Source organism: Oncorhynchus mykiss, chromosome 19 (genome assembly GCF_013265735.2).
Source record: "Oncorhynchus mykiss isolate Arlee chromosome 19, USDA_OmykA_1.1, whole genome shotgun sequence".
In the NCBI taxonomy this organism is placed as follows: domain Eukaryota; kingdom Metazoa; phylum Chordata; class Actinopteri; order Salmoniformes; family Salmonidae; genus Oncorhynchus; species Oncorhynchus mykiss.
In genome coordinates, this window is record NC_048583.1 from 38201032 (window position 1) to 38220281 (window position 19250).

General features: G+C 42.2%; 1 protein-coding gene across 2 annotated transcripts; it reads left to right on the forward strand.

The window, feature by feature from the left end:
• The first annotated feature begins 5204 nt into the window (after positions 1–5204).
• LOC110497769 (b(0,+)-type amino acid transporter 1) lies at positions 5205–8838 on the forward strand. 2 transcript variants are annotated; one of them, XM_036954744.1, is made up of 6 exons: positions 5205–5990; positions 7565–7698; positions 7787–7916; positions 8020–8144; positions 8237–8324; positions 8476–8838. In XM_036954744.1, the coding sequence occupies exons 1-6, from the start codon at positions 5217–5219 to the stop codon at positions 8704–8706; spliced, it is 1482 nt and encodes a 493-aa protein (XP_036810639.1). In that variant the 5' UTR covers positions 5205–5216; the 3' UTR covers positions 8707–8838. The 2 variants fall into 2 exon arrangements, with proteins under 2 accessions (XP_036810639.1, XP_036810640.1); XM_036954745.1 differs by lacking the exon at positions 5205–5990 and adding an exon at positions 6672–7479.
• The last annotated feature ends 10412 nt before the right edge of the window (positions 8839–19250 follow it).

Below are 19250 nucleotides of genomic sequence, written 5' to 3' on the forward strand. Positions count from 1 at the left end.
CATTCTTGAAACACACTGGAATCTAATTGAGCATTGCATTTCTTGACACAAACCAGTGCGCCTGGCACCTACTACCATACCCTGTTCAAAGACACCTACATTTTTTGTCTTGCCCATGTACCCTCTGAATGGTACACATACACAATCCATGTCTTAATTGTCTCAAGGCTTAAAAATCCTTCTTTACCCTGTCTCCTCCCCTTCATCTACACTGATTGTAGTAGATTTAACATCAATGAGGGATAATAGCTTTCACCTGGATAGTCTATCTCATTGAAAGAGCAGCCTATAGGGACGAGGTCACAGACCTGACCGTGTGGTGCAAGGACAACAACCTCTCCCTCAACGTGATCAAGACAAAGGAGACGATTGTGGACGACAGGAAAAGGAGGACGGAGCACGCCCCCATTCTCATCGACAGGACTGTAGCGGAGCAGGTTGAGAGCTTTCAGTTCCTTGGCGTCCACAACACCAACAAACTATCATGGTCCAAGCACACCAAGACTGTCGTGAAGAGGGCACGACAAAACCTATTCCCCCTCAGGAGACTGAAAATATTTAGCATGGGTCCTCAGATCCTCAAAAGGCTTTACAGCTGCACCATCGAGAGCATCCTGACTAGTTGCATCACTGCCTGGTATGGCAACTGCTCTGCCCACGACCGCAAGGCACTACAGAGGGTAATGCATACGGTCCAGTGCATCACTGGGGCCAAGCTTCCTGCCATCCAGGACCTCTATACCAAGCTGTGTCAGAGGGAGGCCCTAAAAATTGTCAAAGACTCCAGCCACCCTAATCATAGACTGTTTTCTCTGCTATCGCACGGCAAGCGGAACCGGAGCACCAAGTCTAAGAGGTTTCTAAACAGCTTCTACCCCCAAGCCAAAAGACTCCTGAACATCTAATCAGATGGCTACCCAGACTATTTGCATTGCCCCCCTCTCCTCTTCTACGCTGCTGCTACTCTCTTTTGTTATCTATGTATAGTCACTTTAATAACTCTACCTACATGTACATATTACCTCAATTACCTCGACACCGGTGCCCCGCACATTGACTCTGTACTGGTACCCCCTGTATATAGCCCCACTATTGTTATTTTACTGCTGCTCTTTAATTATTTGTTCATCTTATTTTTAGGTATTTTCTTAAAACGTAATTGTTGATTAAAGGCTTGTAAGTAAGCATTTCAAGGCCTACTACGCCCGTTGTATTCGGCGCATGTGACAAATACAATTTGATATGATTTTATGTGTTTTTAATGTTTTGTATACTCATTAGCTGTTTTCGAATACCCATACTAGCTTCTGGGCCGATTCAAGGTATGGGTGGTATACAAAAGATAGCCCTATTTGGTAAAATACCAAGTCCATATTATGGCAAGAACAGCTCAAATAAACAAAGAGAAACAACAGTCCATCATTACGTTAAGACATGAAGGTCAGTCAATCCGGAAAATTTCAAGAACTTTGAAAGTTTCCTCAAGTGCAGTCTCAAAAACGATCAAGCGCTATGATGAAATTGGCTCTCATGAGGACTGCCACAGGAAAGGAAGACCCAGAGTTCCCTCTGCTGCAGAGGATACATTCATTAGAACCACCAGCCTCAGAAATTGGAGCCCAAATAAATGCTTCACAGAGTTCAAGTAAAAGACACATCTCAACATCAACTGTTCAGAGGAGACTGTGTGTATCAGGCCTTCATGGTTGAATTGCTGCAAAGAAACCACTACTAAGGGACACCAATAAGAAGAAGAGTCTTGCATGGGCCAAGAAACATGAGCAACAGACATTAGACCAGTGGAAATCTGTCCTTTGGTCTGATGAGTCCAAATGTTAGATTTTTAGTTCCAACCGCTGTGTCTTTGTGAGATGCAGAGTAGGTGAGCGGATGTGTGGTTCCTACCGTGAAGCATGTAGGAGAATGTTGTGATGTTGTGGGGCTGCTTTGCTGGTGACACTGTCTGTGATTTATTTAGAATTCAAGGCACACTTAACCAGCATGGCTACCACAGCATTCTGCAGCGATACCCCATCCCATCTGGTTTGCGCTTATTTGGACTATCTGTGTAAGGGCTATTTGACCAAGGATAGTAATGGAGTGCTGCGTCAGATGACCTGGCCTCCACAATCACCTAACCTCAACCCAATTGAGATGGTTTGGGATGAGTTGGACCACAGATTGAAGGAAAAGCAGCTAACAAGTGCTTAGCATATGTGGGAACTCCTTCAAGACTGTTGGAACAGCATTCCAGGTGAAGCTGGTTGAGAGAATGCCAAGAGTGTGCAAGCTGTCATCAAGGCAAAGGGTGGCTACTTCGAAGAATCTAAAATCTAAAATATATCAAATATATTTACATTTGTTTAACAATTTTTTGGGATACTGCATGATTCCACGTGTTATTTTGTAGTTTTGATGTCTTCACTACTATTCTACAATGTAGAAAATAGTAAAAATAAAGAAAAACCCCTGAGTATGTATGTATATATTTTTTTGGGGTGTGGGGGTGGGCTGGTCGAAATTGACACACACAATTTTTTATATAATTTACAATTTATATATATATATTTCTATATTTATATATATATATATATATATATATATATGCATACATATGCATACATTCATATATATATATATATATATATATAACAAATTGTGTTTGTCAATTTCGACCAGCCCACCCAACAAAAAAATTCTGGCCAATAATCCCCTGTTGGCATGTGAAACACATTAGTGAGTTCAGCACAAAAGCTCTCACCTGACATAGCCTAACATGACTTACTCAGGTAAAGATACTGTTTAAAAATGCAAAAGAACAGACCGTGTCTTCTCAGTTTCACCACGCTCGCCACCGGGTCTGCATCGCCCCAAGCGGCGGGCATCACAGACATAGGTGCTCTTCAATTTCAGTTGCTCCACCTCAACACTTAGTTCCACCCCAGTAATCACCCCTTTCAAAGGCGCACTCTGGAGAGTAAAGTAAGTCACAGGTCTTGTACTGAGGCACGTGACGTGAAGCACCAGCTCCATCTGGGCGGAGGAAACACAGAAAGTCCACTTCGAGGTACTGTTATGGGATTTTTATGAATAATGACTAAATTATGTATACATTTAACTTAGTAGTATTCTCTTTAGTTATAGTTCTATGTTACTGTATGAATGTATGAATCTTATTATAATCATAATACTGAATATAATGTGTGTAGTTTTAGTCTAGAATTAGAACAAGGACTTTCTGTTCCTTGTTAGAAACTAATGGAGCTATCGTCAGACCGGCTAGAATACTGTGTTCCTTACAGGACATTCTGTCCCCACCCTGGGAGGGGAGAGACCTTGGGCTTGTAGTAGATTGTTTAACAGGTGGCAGACAATGTGGGAAGGCTTGTGAACTATATGACCATTGTATCAGAGAGGAGGAGAGACATTTATGACAAAATGTGAGGTATATAAACTAATGTACATGGTATTATGACCAGAGCTCTCGGAAAATAAACGCTACTGATTAATTGTGAGACTGGTCTCTGTCCATTTTATGCAAATAAGTCTCTTACAAATTCTTACAAAACGGACAGAGTGTTTTAATTGAACATATAAATTCCTCTAACAGCTACCTTCACCGATTTAACAGTACCTAACTTATTTTCTACCCAGCCTGATATGGGTCAGTCAAAAGGCAGGGATCCACTTTCTCCAAAAACGTCACTCCTACTGGGCCAGAATCATCCTTTGCATGACCATCGTGGCTTGGCTCAGACACGGAGGTCTTCATGACACCTCATTCTCATTTTCGTCAGGTTCCATTTCTGAGCCATTCAGAGAGCCCAAAAAATATATCTGTTTGGGCCCATGGCTGAATCTAGTTGATGATCTAGGGGGACATAACTCATTCGAGTAGTACATTACATAATATTGAAACAATTTGTAAAAACGGTTAATCATGTGCAATGGGTGTACCAGATGATCAGGTGGTCAAACACACACACACACACACACACACACACACACACACACACACACATTGTCAATGGTGCAGACATTGGTGCAAAATAAAAAAAAGTCCCTATCTAATCTGTAACAATCCATTGACACTGAAATGTGGTTATAAAATACTTGGACACAGAAGTTAGAGCTTTTCTCTATAGGTATCTTGTTGGTCTATGGTAAAAAAAAAAAGAAGAAGACTGGTAAGGGCATATTTCCTTCATGTTAATTTTCAGCTCAATCATATTTGTGAGGCTTGCCAGTGGGGCAGTGATCTCACTGAGCTTTGTTGAATATTAAATAAAATCAAATGTATTTATAAAGCCCATTATATAGCAGATGTCACAAAGTGCTTATAATGAAACCCAGCCTAAAACCCCAAAAGGCAAGATGTAGAAGCACGGTGACTAGGCAACATTCCCAAGAAAGGCAAGAACCTAGGAATGCAAATGTTCTTCATGTTGGACCTGTGCTGGCACTGTCAGTAATCATTATTGGAGCAGTGGTATTACTCATCAAAAGCTTTGAGGATTATTTTAAAGGGACCAGGCATCAATCCAATAAGTATTGTTTTCTATAAGGGTTTGTAGTCCTACAATGGATGGAACAACTTAAATTGTGACAGAAGAGCTGAAACATCCTGAGGTAAAATAATTACAGAACTGTCACATATTATAGAGCTGTCACACTTACATTAGCCTACAGAAACTGCACATTTATGTTAGTACTGATTTAAAGTACAAAGTACAAAGTAAATACATCATATTTTCATTATATCTCATACAGGGTGATTTCAAAGGAACACTAAAAGTGGTTTAGGTATGCTGTGCCTGCATCTTTTTGGTATCTACTGTATTTTCAATAATGCAGCATGCTTTACTCCAAGGCACAGGGAAGCTTAACATGCCCTACTTTAACTGTGTCCCTGACACATAAAAAGCGATATTCCTATTGATGATTTAGGACCAACTCGATTGATAACAAAGTGAAACATCATACATTTTAGTGAACCAGCCTTCCTCTGAGCTATTTGAGGTATTACTACTGTTCCAGAATGTTTGACATTATAGTATATGGGTATATATATTCCTGGTCTGTTTCTTTCTTCTTTAGTAGACTAAAGTTTCCTAGTAGAATAAAGCCGACAGCCCTGATTCAACTCAGCCCCAGTCTAGTAATAGTTAACTGATGTAATAGTAGGTGTGACCTTGTACGATACGGACAAAACATTTATGCCTCTCCCCAGTTTGGACCTCGTTGTTGGTAAAACATATCTGTTGAGAATAGATCTACTACCAAGTCTCAGGATGGCAGCTAAAACACAGAAACTCAGCTTGAAGCGTGAAGTGGGGCTTATTGGTGCTATCTCATTCATTGCCGGGACCATGATGGGATCTGGAATTTTTATGTCCCCTCAGTCTGTGCTGGTCAACATAGGAAGCCCAGGAGCCAGCCTGGTGATCTGGGCAGCCTGTGGTCTGCTGGCCACGTTGGGTTCCCTCTGCTATGCTGAACTGGGCACTGTCATTTCTGAATCTGGGGCAGAGTACATATATATTCTGCGGATATTTGGCCAAGTAGTTGCCTTCATGTTTGTCTTTAGCTTCGTCATTGTGATGAGACCTGCCAGTGCAACAGGGATAGCACTGAGCTTTGCTGAATATGCAGTGGCTCCTTTCTACCATGACTGTACCCCTCCAGAGCTGGTGGTCAAGTGTGTGGCTGCAGCAGGGATTTTGGTGTTAGCAATTGTGAACAGTATGAATGTACGTCTGGCTATGTTCATCCAGGTATTTTCCATGGTGATCAAGCTGGTGGCCTTGGCAGTGATAATTATTGGAGGTGTGGTGCTGCTTTTCAAGGGGAACACTGAAAACTTTGAGGATTCCTTTAAAGGGACCAATGTGGAAATCAGTTCCATTGGGATTTCTCTTTATCAGGGCCTGTGGTCCTATGATGGCTGGAACACTTTGAATTATGTCACAGAAGAACTAAAACGGCCTGAGGTAAGGAACAATTAAACATTTTGATATTGTTTTGTCTGGATGTTTCTAGAGTGCTACAATTGTATGTTTTACCTGGAGTAGGAAAAATAGACCATTTCATTTTTTGTACTACTGAGGTTACAGGCCACATGAAACAAACCAAAAATACTGAGTATAGAATATGCAGGAAAATCAACTGCACCAATACCTGACAAAGAGTATACTTTATCGCATCCTGACAAAATGCTTTGATATTTGAACAATCCCACAGACAGCGATACTGTGTTCCCTTGTCTAGATTGCATTTGATAGACTGATCCAGGTGGAAAGACAGTGTAACATATAGTATGTCTGCAGACCAACATCATCAGCTAGGGGGCGAGTCTACACTCAGCTGTCATTTCTATATTCACATGGCTTCTGACAGCAATTTCAGGTGGCTTTACCACCAACACATATAACAATGGTGAGAGAGGTCAACCTTCCAACCCTCAGGGAAAGAGAAGGAATTTCTACACCATCCATAAACATTTAAAGGAATAATCTAACTGTACGATGACATAGCATCCCCTTTTCTCCCTCTCCTAGGGGAGGGTGTAATCTTTATGGGAACCCTTTTACAGCTATAAACAAAGATGACACAACAACATACTTTATTCAACCTGAGAAGTTAATATTAACTAAGGACTTTACACCCAGCTTCAAAGATTTGCCAGGTCTTTGTCATAATTGTTCTTGACTAAAAGAAGAGAGGATCTATCATTGACAACAGATTCTCCTGTTGTTTGTATAAATTTGGGGTCTGGCCATGGCAGAAACAGAAACAGAGAGGATTCAACTGAAGCGCGAGTTGGGTTTAGTCAGTGCTGTTTCCTTGGTAGCAGGAACCATGATTGGATCGGGAATATTCATGTCCCCTCAGTTTGTGCTGTCCTACATTGGAAGTCCAGGGGCAAGCCTGATCATTTGGGCATTGTCTGGCCTTGTAGCCATGCTGGGGGCACTCTCATATGCTGAGCTAGGAACCATTATTAAAGAATCAGGAGGGGACTTTATCTACATTCTTCGAATCTATGGACAGTTTCCTGCCTTCTTTGTGGCCTTCACCTTCCTACTAGTGGTGAAACCAGCAAGCATTGCAGCAATATCCCTCAGTTTTGCAGAATATGCTGTGGCACCTTTCTACCAAGACTGTTCTCCTCCTCAGCTAATAGTGAAGTGTGCTGCTGTTGCAGCCATCATGGTTGTAGCCATGGCAAACATCTTGAATGTACGTTTAGCCATGAGAATTCAGGTGGTCTTCTTGGTGGCTAAGCTATTTGCATTGATGGTTATGGTAATTGGAGGGATAGTGATAATTGCACAGGGAAATGTTGCTGTACAACAAAATGCTTTTGATGGTACGAACTTGGGTTTGAGCTCCATAGGGATGGCTTTTTACCAAGGCCTCTGGTCCTTTGCTGGCTGGTACAACTTGAACTATGTGACAGAAGAGTTGAAAAGACCTGAGGTAAGAATGCACTGTAATAAATCATGTATTTCCTTACATGATCCTAAGGACTTAAACTATCTTTCTCCACCTTGCATCCTCTCAGGTAAATCTGCCCAGGGCAGTTATAATTGCCATCCCCATGGTAACCATGCTGTATCTACTCGTCAATGTGAGCTACCTGGCTGTCATGACGCCAAGAGAACTGATGTCGTCGAATGCAGTGGCTGTCACCTGGGGGTGAGAGAGCTTGACTCCATCCACACACCTCTCTCTCATTTCTTTACATTTGTGGTGAGCTGACAAATGACCTTGTTGTCGTCAACAGGAATAAGGTGCTCGGGAGCTGGGGATGGGTGATGTCTATCGCAGCCGCTTTGTCTGCTTTCGGCTCCCTGAATGGAACATTCTTTAGTGGCGGCCGGGTGTGCTTTGTGGCTGCAAGAGAGGGACACATGGTGAGAAACACATTCAAGAGACAGACCATTTTAACAAAAGCTTTTTTTTCTGATGTAAGTAGTAGTTTTCTATGTCAACATTTGTGTTTTTTTCCTACCCCAGCCTGATATTCTGTCCATGGCCCATGTGAATCGACTGACCCCCTCTCCAGCCCTGATCTTCACCACGGCTATCTCACTCCTGGTTCTCATCCCTGGTGACTTTCAGAGCATTGTCAACTTCTTCAGGTAGTTTATGCTTTGACTTTAAAATGGCTCAATACATAAACGTTTTGTTGCTGCTTTATTTATCTTCCATCTCTCTCCATTGATATTGCCAGTTTCACTGCCTGGTTCTTCTATGCAATCACTCTGTCTGGGCTCCTCTACCTCAAGATCAAGAAACCTGAACTTCCCAGGCCATATAGGGTGAGTCTCATAGGACATATCATTTCTACTTTTATTTATAAAGGTCTGTTTCCATTTGAACATTGGTTTCTAACAATGTAATTACCCAAATGGTCCCATCTGCTGCCCACCCCTCTTGTGAGCGTACCATTGTTTTTGTTTGTTCAACCAGGTTCCCATTGTAATCCCCATCTTGGTCATCATCGCAGCAATTTTCCTTGTGCTGGCACCTATAATTGACAACCCCGCGATAGAGTACCTCTATGTCACCATGTTTATCTTTAGTGGTATTTTGGTTTATGTACCCTTCATCCACTTCAAACTGTGCCCTGGACTGTTGGAGAAAGTCACTGTGTTCCTGCAGCTCTTCCTAGAGGTGGCCCCAGCAGACAAAAATCTATGATTTATTTTACAGAATATATGTGTCACGGTCTGACCTTTATTTCCTTTGTTTTGTCGTTATTTAGTATGGTCAGGGCGTGAGTTGGGGTGGGCAGTCTATGTTTGTTTTTCTATGATTTTGGGATTTCTATGTTTCGGCCTAGTATGGTTCTCAATCAGAGGCAGGTGTCATTAGTTGCCTCTGATTGAGAATCATACTTAGGTAGCCTGGGTTTCACTGTTTGTTTGTTAGGTGATTGTCTATGTTAGTTGCTTGTGTCAGCACAGTTCTCATTATAGCGTCACGGTCGTTATTCGTTTATTGTTTTGTATAGTTTGTATTCAGTGTTCAGTGCTTTCTTTAATTAAAACATCATCATAAACACATACCACGCTGCGCTTTGGTCCGCTTCATACGACAATCGTGACAATATGTCTGAGGATAATGTTGTCTGCTGAGTAAAAGTTGACAAAAATAAGTTTGTCTCAGATTGGCACCACCATAACCAAATTGTGAATGACTTCTCAATAGTATGTACAGTGCCTTCAGAAAGTATTCATACCCCTTGACTTATTCCACATTTTGTTGTGTTACAACCTGAATTCAAAATTGATAAAATAATTTTTCTCACCCATCTACACACAATACCCAATAACGACGAAGTGAAAACATGTTTTTAGAAATGTTTGCGAATGTATTGAAAATGGAATACAGAAATATCTAATTTACATAAGTGTTCACACCCCTGAGTTAGAATCACTTTTGGCAACAACTACAGCTGTGAGTCTTACTTGGTAAGTCTGTAAGACCTTTGCACACCTGGATTGTACAAAGATTTTTACCAGAGTGTCTGTAGTGACGCCTCAAGCACTGAGATGCAGTGCCTTAGGCCGCTGCGCCACTCGGGAGCCTGAACGATAAACTTTCAACATTGGCCATGCTGTCAATCCAGCATGATATCTGCCAAGCTCAAAACAACTTAACTCGGAACTGGGAAATCTGAACATCAGTGAGTTCAAGACAACTGGGAAAGCGAGCTCCGACTGGGAAAATACATTTTGAACTGTCATCCAACTTGGAATTGTAAATCGGGAACTCGGGCCTCTTTCTACAGCTAAGACCTGAAGATCACCGACGTCATCATGATTTGACCTTGTTAATTTCAGAGTTGTCAGTTGTCTTGAATGCCCCATACTTAGATGACAAAGTTTGATGACAAAATTTGCCCACAAAGGACCGCCGTGCCACTTCCCTGTTCAAGTGAGCACAGCACAACAAGGTCCAAAAATGTATTGTAGGCTGCTGCATAAATTATGTAATATGCCAGGGAGATATGTATACTTTAGGTAAGAAAATAATACTAAGTGTATGTTGTGTAGAAAGCTGTTAGTAGCCCATGTGCCTCACCCTAATCATTTGGTCTATTTTCCCCTTTTATTTTTGCCTACTTGTTGTCTTCTTATGCCATAGTTTGTACATCTCAATTGTCAGTAGAAACCACATTTGTTTAAGCAAGTCAGCCATATCAAATATGTTTTTTTTAAGTCAGTAAATGATGCTAAATTTACTGTTTCGCTGCTAGACAAGGCTTCACTGATAGCCAGGTGTAGCAGTGGTAAGGTGTTGGGACTGCTGTTGAGACTGCTGTTGGAACATCTTGTTGTAGGCCCCAACAGTTTGTGGTTACCGTTTGTCACCGTTATAGTGCAATTAATGTATTCTTCAGTGTTCAAATTTGATTTGTCACGTACGCAGAATACAACACCTTACAGTGAAATTCTTACTTACAAGCCCTTAACCAACAATGCAGTTTGAAGAAGAAAAAAAAAGTAAAAAATTGAAATACCTAATAATTAAAGAGGAGCAGTAAAACAACAGTAGCGAGGCTATATACAGGGGGTACCGGTACAGACTCAATGTGCACAGGTTAGTCGAGGTTACTGAGGTAATATGTACATGTAGGTAGAATTAAAGTGACTATGCATAGATAATGAACAGAGAGTAGCAGCAGCGTAAAAGAGGGGGGAGGGGGCAATGCAAATAGTCTGGGCAGCCGTTTGTTGAGCTGTTTCAGAGTCTTATGGCTTGGGTGTAGAAGCTGCTAAGAAGCCTTTTGAACCAAGACTTGGTTCTCTGGTACCACTTGCCGTGCGGTAGAAAAGAGAATAGTCTATGACTTGGGTGACTGGAGTCTTTGACAATTTTTAGGGCCTTCCTCTGACACTGCCTGGTATTGAAGTCCTGGATGGCAGGAAGCTTGGCCCCCGTGATGCACTGGGACATACAGTGCCTTGCGAAAGTATTCGGCCCCCTTGAACTTTGCGACCTTTTGCCACATTTCAGGCTTCAAACATAAAGACATAAAACTTGTATTTTTTTGTGAAGAATCAACAACAAGTGGGACACAATCATGAAGTGGAACGACATTTATTGGATATTTTAAACTTTTTTAACAAATCTAAAACTGAAAAATTGGTGCGTGCAATATTATTCAGCCCCTTTACTTTCAGTGCAGCAAACTCTCTCCAGAAGTTCAGTGAGGATCTCTGAATGATCCAATGTTGACCTAAATGACTAATGATGAGAAATACAATCCACCTGTATGTAATCAAGTCTCCGTATAAATGCACCTGCACTGTGATAGTCTCAGAGGTCCGTTAAAAGCGCAGAGAGCATCATGAAGAACAAGGAACACACCAGGCAGGTCCGAGATACTGTTGTGAAGAAGTTTAAAGCCGGATTTGGATACAAAAATATTTCCCAAGCTTTAAACATCCCAAGGAGCACTGTGCAAGCGATAATATTGAAATGGAAGGAGTATCAGACCACTGCAAATCTACCAAGACCTGGCCGTCCCTCTAAACTTTCAGCTCATACAAGGAGAAGTCTTGTCTTCCAACAAGACAATGATCCAAAACATAAAGCAAAATCTACAATGGAATGGTTCAAAAATAAACATATCCAGGTGTTAGAATGGCCAAGTCAAAGTCCAGACCTGAATCCAATCGAGAATCTGTGGAAAGAACTGAAAACTGCTGTTCACAAATGCTCTTGATGGTGCAGCTGTAGAACCTTTTGAGGATCTGAGGACCCATGCCATATATTTTCAGTCTCCTGAGAGGGAATAGGCTTTGTCATGCCCTCGTCACGACTGTCTTGGTGTGTTTGGACCATGATAGTTTGTTGGCGATGTGGACACCTAGCAACTTGAAGCTCTCAACCTGCTCCAATACAGCACCGTCGATGAGAATGGGGGCATGCTCGTTCATCCTTTTCCTGTTGTCGACAATCATCTTCTTTGTCTTGATCACGTTGAGGGAGAGATGGTTATCCTGGCCCTACATGGCCAGGTCTCTGACCTCGTCCCTATAGGCTGTCTCATCGTTGTCAGTGATCAGGCCTACCACTGTTGTGTCGTCTGCAAACTTAATGATGGTGTTGGAGTCGTGCCCTGCCATGCAGTCATGGGTGAACAGGGATTGCAGGAGGGGACTGAGCCCGCACCCCTGAGGGCCCCCCGTGTTGAGAATCAGCGTGGCATACTGAACTATACTCTACTTTTCTTTACTTTACTGTGCTGTGCTGTCCAAACTTGTGAAACATGGACTTCTGTGATTGGTTCAGATTTGGTCCAGTCTCCAGTCGTGGATCTATGTTTGGGCCAAATTAAGGTCAAAGATCAACTACTGTGGACGTTGAAGTCAAGGCCGGACTGGACTGGCCCATAAAACATTGTCTGTGAACGTTGAAATCAAGGCCAGAGCAGAATGACCAAATTTCAACTACTTTTCAATGTCCATGGACATCCAATGATGGTCAAGTGTGTGTGCGGATGCTGGTTACAGTAAATGGAAAAAGAGGGGGATCATGGGTAGGAGTCAGGAAGACCCTGGAGAGGTAACATTAACTGGAGAGAGAGAGAAGAGAGAATAAGGGAGGGGTTGTCCAGACTGTTTTCACACTCTCACTTTGACCACAAGATGACTGAAAGAGAAACAGTTATGAGCTGAACATAACTATGCCAGTGGAAGGGAGGACAGTAGCAGGTGACCCAATTGTGGCTTGTGAATACTATGATTTCCCATAGCCAATTCAAATGCAGTGATTCTGGTAGAACTACGAGTTTTAATCAGTTAATAATTCACTAACAATAATATATATCAGTAAAAACACTAACTAATTGGTAGGTCTACTTTTGTTATTTATGTGAACATTCATTGTCCTCCCTCCTCACGAGGGTGAGAAATGAGAAAATATCTTAAAGATACTGTATATTGGTTTTTGTTAACGGAATTACAAGGAAAAATGCAATGCTTCTTAAATTTACAGAAGGCAAATAATTTCTCCAAAACTCACCTAAATATAAAGTCAATTTGGAAAGAATTCAGAAGCCTTGACTTTTCCCACATGTTGTTATGTTACAGCCTTATTCTAAAATGGATTCAATTGTTTTTTTTCCCCTCATCATTCTACACACAATACCCCATAAGGACACAGCATGAACAGGTTTTTAGAAATGTTTGCAAATGAAATATCAAATTTATCAAAGTATTCAGACCCTTTATTCAGCATTTTCCTGAAGCACCTTTGGTAGCAATTACAGCCTTGAATATTTTTTTACTTCACCTATATTCTTGGGTATGACACTACAAGCATGGCACACCTGTATTTGGGGATTTCTCCCATTCTTCTCTACAGATCCTCTCAAGCTCTGTCAGGTTGAATGGGGAGCATTGCTGCACAGTTATTTTCAAGTCTCTCCAGAGATGTTCAATCTTGTTCAAGTCCAGGCTCTGGCTGGGCCAGTCAAGGACATTCAGAGACTTGTCCCGAAGCCACTCCTGCATTGTCTTGGCTGTGTGCTTAGGGTTGTTGTCCTGTTGGAAGGTGAACCTTCTCCCAAGTCTGAGGTCCTGAATGCACTGGAGAAGGGTTTCATCAAGGATCTCTCTGTACTTTGCTCTGTTCATCTTTCCCTCGATCCTAATTAGTCTCCAAAATCCCTGCAGCTGAAAAACATCCCCAGAACATGATGCTGCCACCACCATGCTTCACCGTAGGGAGGTACCAGGGATCTTCCAGACGTGACACCTGGTATTTAGGCCAAAGAGTTCAATCTTGGTTTCATCAGACTGGAGAATCTTGCTTCTCATGGTCTAAGAGTTTTTAGGTGCCTTTTGGCAAACTCCAAGCAGCCTATCATGTGCCTTTTACTGAGGAGTGGCTTCAGCCTGGCCACTCTACCAATAAGGTCTGATTGGTGGAGTGCTGCAGAAATGGTTGTCCTTCTGGAAGGTTCTCAATTCTCAACAGAGGAACTCTGTAGCTCTGTCAGTGTCCCTGACCAAGGACCTTCTCCCCCGATTGCTCAGTTTGCCCAGGTGGCCAGCTCCAAGAAGAGTATTTGTGGTTCCAAACTCCTTCCATTTAAGAAGGATGGAGGCCACTGTGTTCTTGTGGACCTCCAATGTTGCCGACATTTTTTGGTAGCCTTCCCCAGATATGTGCCTCGACACAATCCTGTCTCAGAACTCAATGGACAATTCCTTCAACCTCATGGCTTGGTATTTGCTCTGACATGCACTGTCAACTGTGGGACCTTATATAGACAGGTGTGTGCCAGATAAATTGCAGGCCACACTACTTGCCTAGAGAGTTTTCAGCTATACTTTTCATTACTGTTTATTTACCACCACAGACAGATGCTGGCACTAAGACCGCACTCAGTCAGCTGTATAAGGAAACAAGCAAACAGGAAACCACTCACCCAGAGGCGGCGCTCCTAGTGGCCGGAGACTTTAATGCAGGGAAACTTAAATCAATTCTACCAAATTTCTATCAACATGTTAAATGTGCAACCAGAGGAAAATAATTCTAGATCACCTGTACTCCACACACAGAGACGCATACAAAGCTCTCCCTCGCCCTCCATTTGGTAAATCCGATCACAACACTATCCTCCTGATTCCTGCTTACAAGCAAAAATTAAAGCAGGAAGCACCAGTGACTTGGTCTATAAAAAAAGTGGTCAGATGAAGCAGATGCTAAACTACAGGACTGTTTTGCTATCACAGACTGGAACATGTTCCGGGATTCTTCCGATGGCATTGAGGAGTACACAACATCAGTCACTGGCTTTATCAATAAGTGCATCGTGGACGTTGTCCCCACGTACATACCCCAACCAGAAGCCATGGATTAAGGAAACATTTGCACCGAGCTAAAGGGTAGAGCTGCCGCTTTCAAGGTGCGGGACTCTAAGCTTACAAGAAATCCTGCTATTCCCAGCAACGAACCATCAAACAGGCAAAGCGTCAATACAGGGCTAAGATTGAATCGTACTACACCGGCTCTGACGCTCGTCTTATGTGGCATGGCTTGCAAACTATTACTGGCTACAAAGGGAAGCACAGCCGAGAGCTGCCCAGTGACACGAGCCTACCAGACGAGCTAAATCACTTCTATGCTCGCTTCGAGGCAAGCAACACTGAGGCATACATGAGAGCATCAGCTGTTCCGGACGACTGTGTGATCATGCTCTCTGTAGCTGACGTAAGTAAGACCTTTAAACAGGTCAACATACACAAGGCTGCGAGGCCAGACGGATTACCAGGACGTGTGCTGCGGGCATGTGCTGACCAACTGACAGGTGTCTTCACTGACATTTTGAACATGTCCCTGATTGAGTCTGTAATACCAACATGTTTCAAGCAAACCACCATATTCCCTGTGCCCAAGAACACAAAGGCAACCTGCCTAAATGACTACAGACCCGTAGCACTCACGTCCGTAGACATGAAGTGCTTTGAAAGGTTGGTAATGGCTCACATCAACACCATTATCCCAGAAACCCTAGACCCACTCCAATTTGCATATCACCCAAACAGATCCACAGGTGATGCAATCTATATTGCACTCCACACTGCCCTTTCCCACCTGGACAAAAGGAACACTTATGTGAGAATGCTATTCATTGACTACAGCTCAGCGTTCAACACCATAGTACCCTCAAAGCTCATCACTAAGCTAAGGATCCTGGGACTAAACACCTCCCTCTGCAACTGGATCCTGGACTTCCTGAGGGGCCGCCCCAGGTGGTGAGGGTAGGTAACAAAACATCTGCCACGCTGATCCTCAACATTGGAGCTCCACAGGGGTGCGTGCTCAATCCCCTCCTGTACTCCCTGTTCACCCATGACTGCCTGGCCAGGCACGACTCCAACACCATCATCACCTGATCACTGACAACGACGAGACAGCCTATAGGGAGGAGGTCAGAGACCTGGCCGGGTGGTGCCAGAATAACAATCTATCCCTCAAAGTAACCAAGACTAAACAGGAGGGAATGACAAAATCTATTCCCCCTCAGGAAAGTAAAAAGATTTGGCATGGGTCCTGAGATCCTCAAAAGGTTCTACAGCTGCAACATCGAGAGACTGGTTGCATCACTGTCTGGTATGGCAATTGCTCGGCCTCTGATCACAAGACACTACAGAGGGTAGTGCATACCGGCGGTACCGGAGTGCCAAGGCTAGGACAAAGAGGCTTCTCAACAGTTTTTACCCCCAAGCCATAAGACTCCTGAACAGGCAATCAAATGGCTACCCGGACTATTTGCATTGTGTACCCCCCCTAACCCCTGTTTTTACGCTGCTGCTACTCTCTGTTTATCATATGTGCATAGTCACTTTAACTATATATTAATGTACATACTACCTCAATTGGGCCTACCAACCAGTGTTCCTGCACATTGGCTAACCGGGCTATCTGCATTGTGTCCCGCCACCAACCACCCACCAACCCCTCTTTTATGCTACTGCTACTCTCTGTTCATCATATATGCATAGTCAATTTTACCACATCTACATGTACATACTACCTCAATCCGCCTGACTAACCGGTGTCTGTATGTAGCTTCGCTACTTTTATAGCCTCGCTACTGTATGTAGCCTATCTTTTTACTGTTGTTTTATTTCTTTACTTACCTATTGTTCACCTAACACCTTGTTTGCACTATTGGTTAGAGCCTGTAAGTAAGCATTTCACTGTAAGGTCTACACCTGTTGTATTCGGCACACGTGACAAATAAACTTGATTTCCTTTGATTTAATGACTCTTAGCTTTCATTTAACATCCAATTTGATATGCTCCTATGAACTTCACATGTTGGGGCTCATGGGACCTTTTGCATGGAAGTGACCTGAAATACAACTTTTTTTTAAATCATTATGACCCTTCATCTAGTCCTCTAGGTAGGGGTAATGAACTTGTAAATTAAAAAAACAACAACAAAAAACACTACTTTGTACTTGACCTGTATTTGACTCTGTACTTGTCCTGCAATTTTACCTGCAATTTGACATTTGACCTTTGTGCTAGAGACAAATGGCTTCATGTGCAGTAAAGGTCAAACCATGACTGTCATAAGGATATAAGTGTGTTTCCCTGTGATGTTCAGAGGCCAAACGACAGTGATCTGAAATGTGGCAAAACTGTCCTAAATGTTATTAAATGTAATAATTTGATTGACTATGGCTTTGGCACATGTATCAAAGTTATTACTGTACTGGGTCAAATTGACCCAGAACATCATCCGTGTATAGCTTTTTCGAACATAAAGGAAGGGTTCAATTGAAAGTTTATCAGTACCTGTATCAGATCTCTGCAAGTTCCAAAATCTTTTTAAAAAGAATGCCAAATCCTACTCTTATTCAGCATTACTATAATATACTTTTGTACAACTTTTCCAAAAACTGTATGGAACATTATAGCAAAGAATAGCTATAATTCCTCATACAGTGTATTGACCTACATAACGTGCAACGGGTAGTTGTTGTAAGTTGCTACAGGACAGTAGACAAGATCCCTGAGAAACAAAACATTAGACAATTATATTTTGACGCAAAACAATTGCCAAATGGAAGAATCAATACTGACAAATCTGCAAAACACTTATTCTAGAGAGAACTCAACTAAACGTAAGAGTCAGAGTTCCCCATCATGGGGGACCCCAAGATCTGCTTCTGAGCACCAATATCTCATTTTGATGGTGAAGACCATTCTTCATTTGCATTGTATTTTGTCAATATAGGATGATAAATATTTTTGTAATATGTAAAAATATATATATATTCTATTCTATACTACACTATACTTTAATTAATTACATTAAACATGATTTTAGATAGACCAGGTCCGTTTCTGAACTTCTTCAAGCTCTCATTAGTGTAAAGGAGGTTTCTGAGTTGGTGTCCTATACTGCTGTCCCACTTTATCCTTGAGTAAATATCCAAGCTAATTTAGGTCTCAATACATTTTTTTACTTACTAAAAGACCAAATGATGTCTAAAAATGTATCCTCGTGTCTCTGACATTTACACAGATTCAATGTAACTAAATAATAAATAAATGCAACACCAATGTTAAGATGTTTACTAACATGAGGACTTTTTCACTTGCTTTTTAGAGAAAAGCTGTCAAGTGGTGAGTGTAGCTGGTGCACAGAAGTCAGGAGAGCAGAGATGAGTGGACAAAGCACTTTACTAAGGCAATCATTTGCACAGAATGCAACCTCGTTACAAAACAAATGTCCAACGAACAAGTGAGGCAGCACAAAGTACAAAACCCAAGTACAAAGTACCGGCTGCCACAAAGCACAGGTAATAAAACAAAACCCGGCGCAAACCAGCAGGAAGCGTGCCAATCTTGACAATAAACCATTCCCCACACAGACATGGGGGGGAACAGAGGGTTAAATACACGACAAGTAATGAGGGAAATATAAACCAGGTGTGTGGGAAAACAAGACAAAACAAATGGAAAATGAAATGTGGATCGGCGATGGCTAGATGACTGGTGACGCCGACCGCCGAACGCCGCCCGAACAAGGAGAGGAACCGACTTCGGCGGAAGTCGTGACAAAAGCAGTGAGAATGCTGATGAACAGAAGTCTCTAAGGGTTTACTTGACCCGTTAATCTTACATTCAGTGAATAAATGATTTCAGTGAAAAGTTATGTTGATTGTTGAAAAGTTATGTTGATTGTTTTAAGTGATGATTTGTCTTAAGTGATGATTTGGCCCTGAGTGAATCCTTAGCATGTAGGCAGGGGCCTTAGGAAACAAGGTACAAGCATGTTTCCTGTACACTGGGTGGCAGCGTAGCCTAGTGGTTAGCGCGTTGGACTAGTAACTGAAAGGTTGCAAGTTTGAATCCCCGAGCTGACAAGGTACAAATCTGTCGTTCTGCCCCTGAACAGGCAGTTAACCCACTGTTCCTAGGCCATCATTGAAAATAAGAATATGTTCTTAACTGACTTGCCTAGTAAAAAAATCAATAATCTCAGCTTTAGGATTTTTTGTTTTAGTGGAACTGGAGATAACAGAGCTGGACCTGGCTAGATCTGAACATTGCACCATAATGTTTATGATTCAGTACAATTGATGTTATTCATTAAGAGAATTGCCATTTAGTACGTAAAGGGTCCAGAGTTCCAGTGATGTTGTGGGACTTTGACTGTGAACTCAGGATGTTGTCTAAACAAATATTGACTCAATTTTGAGAAA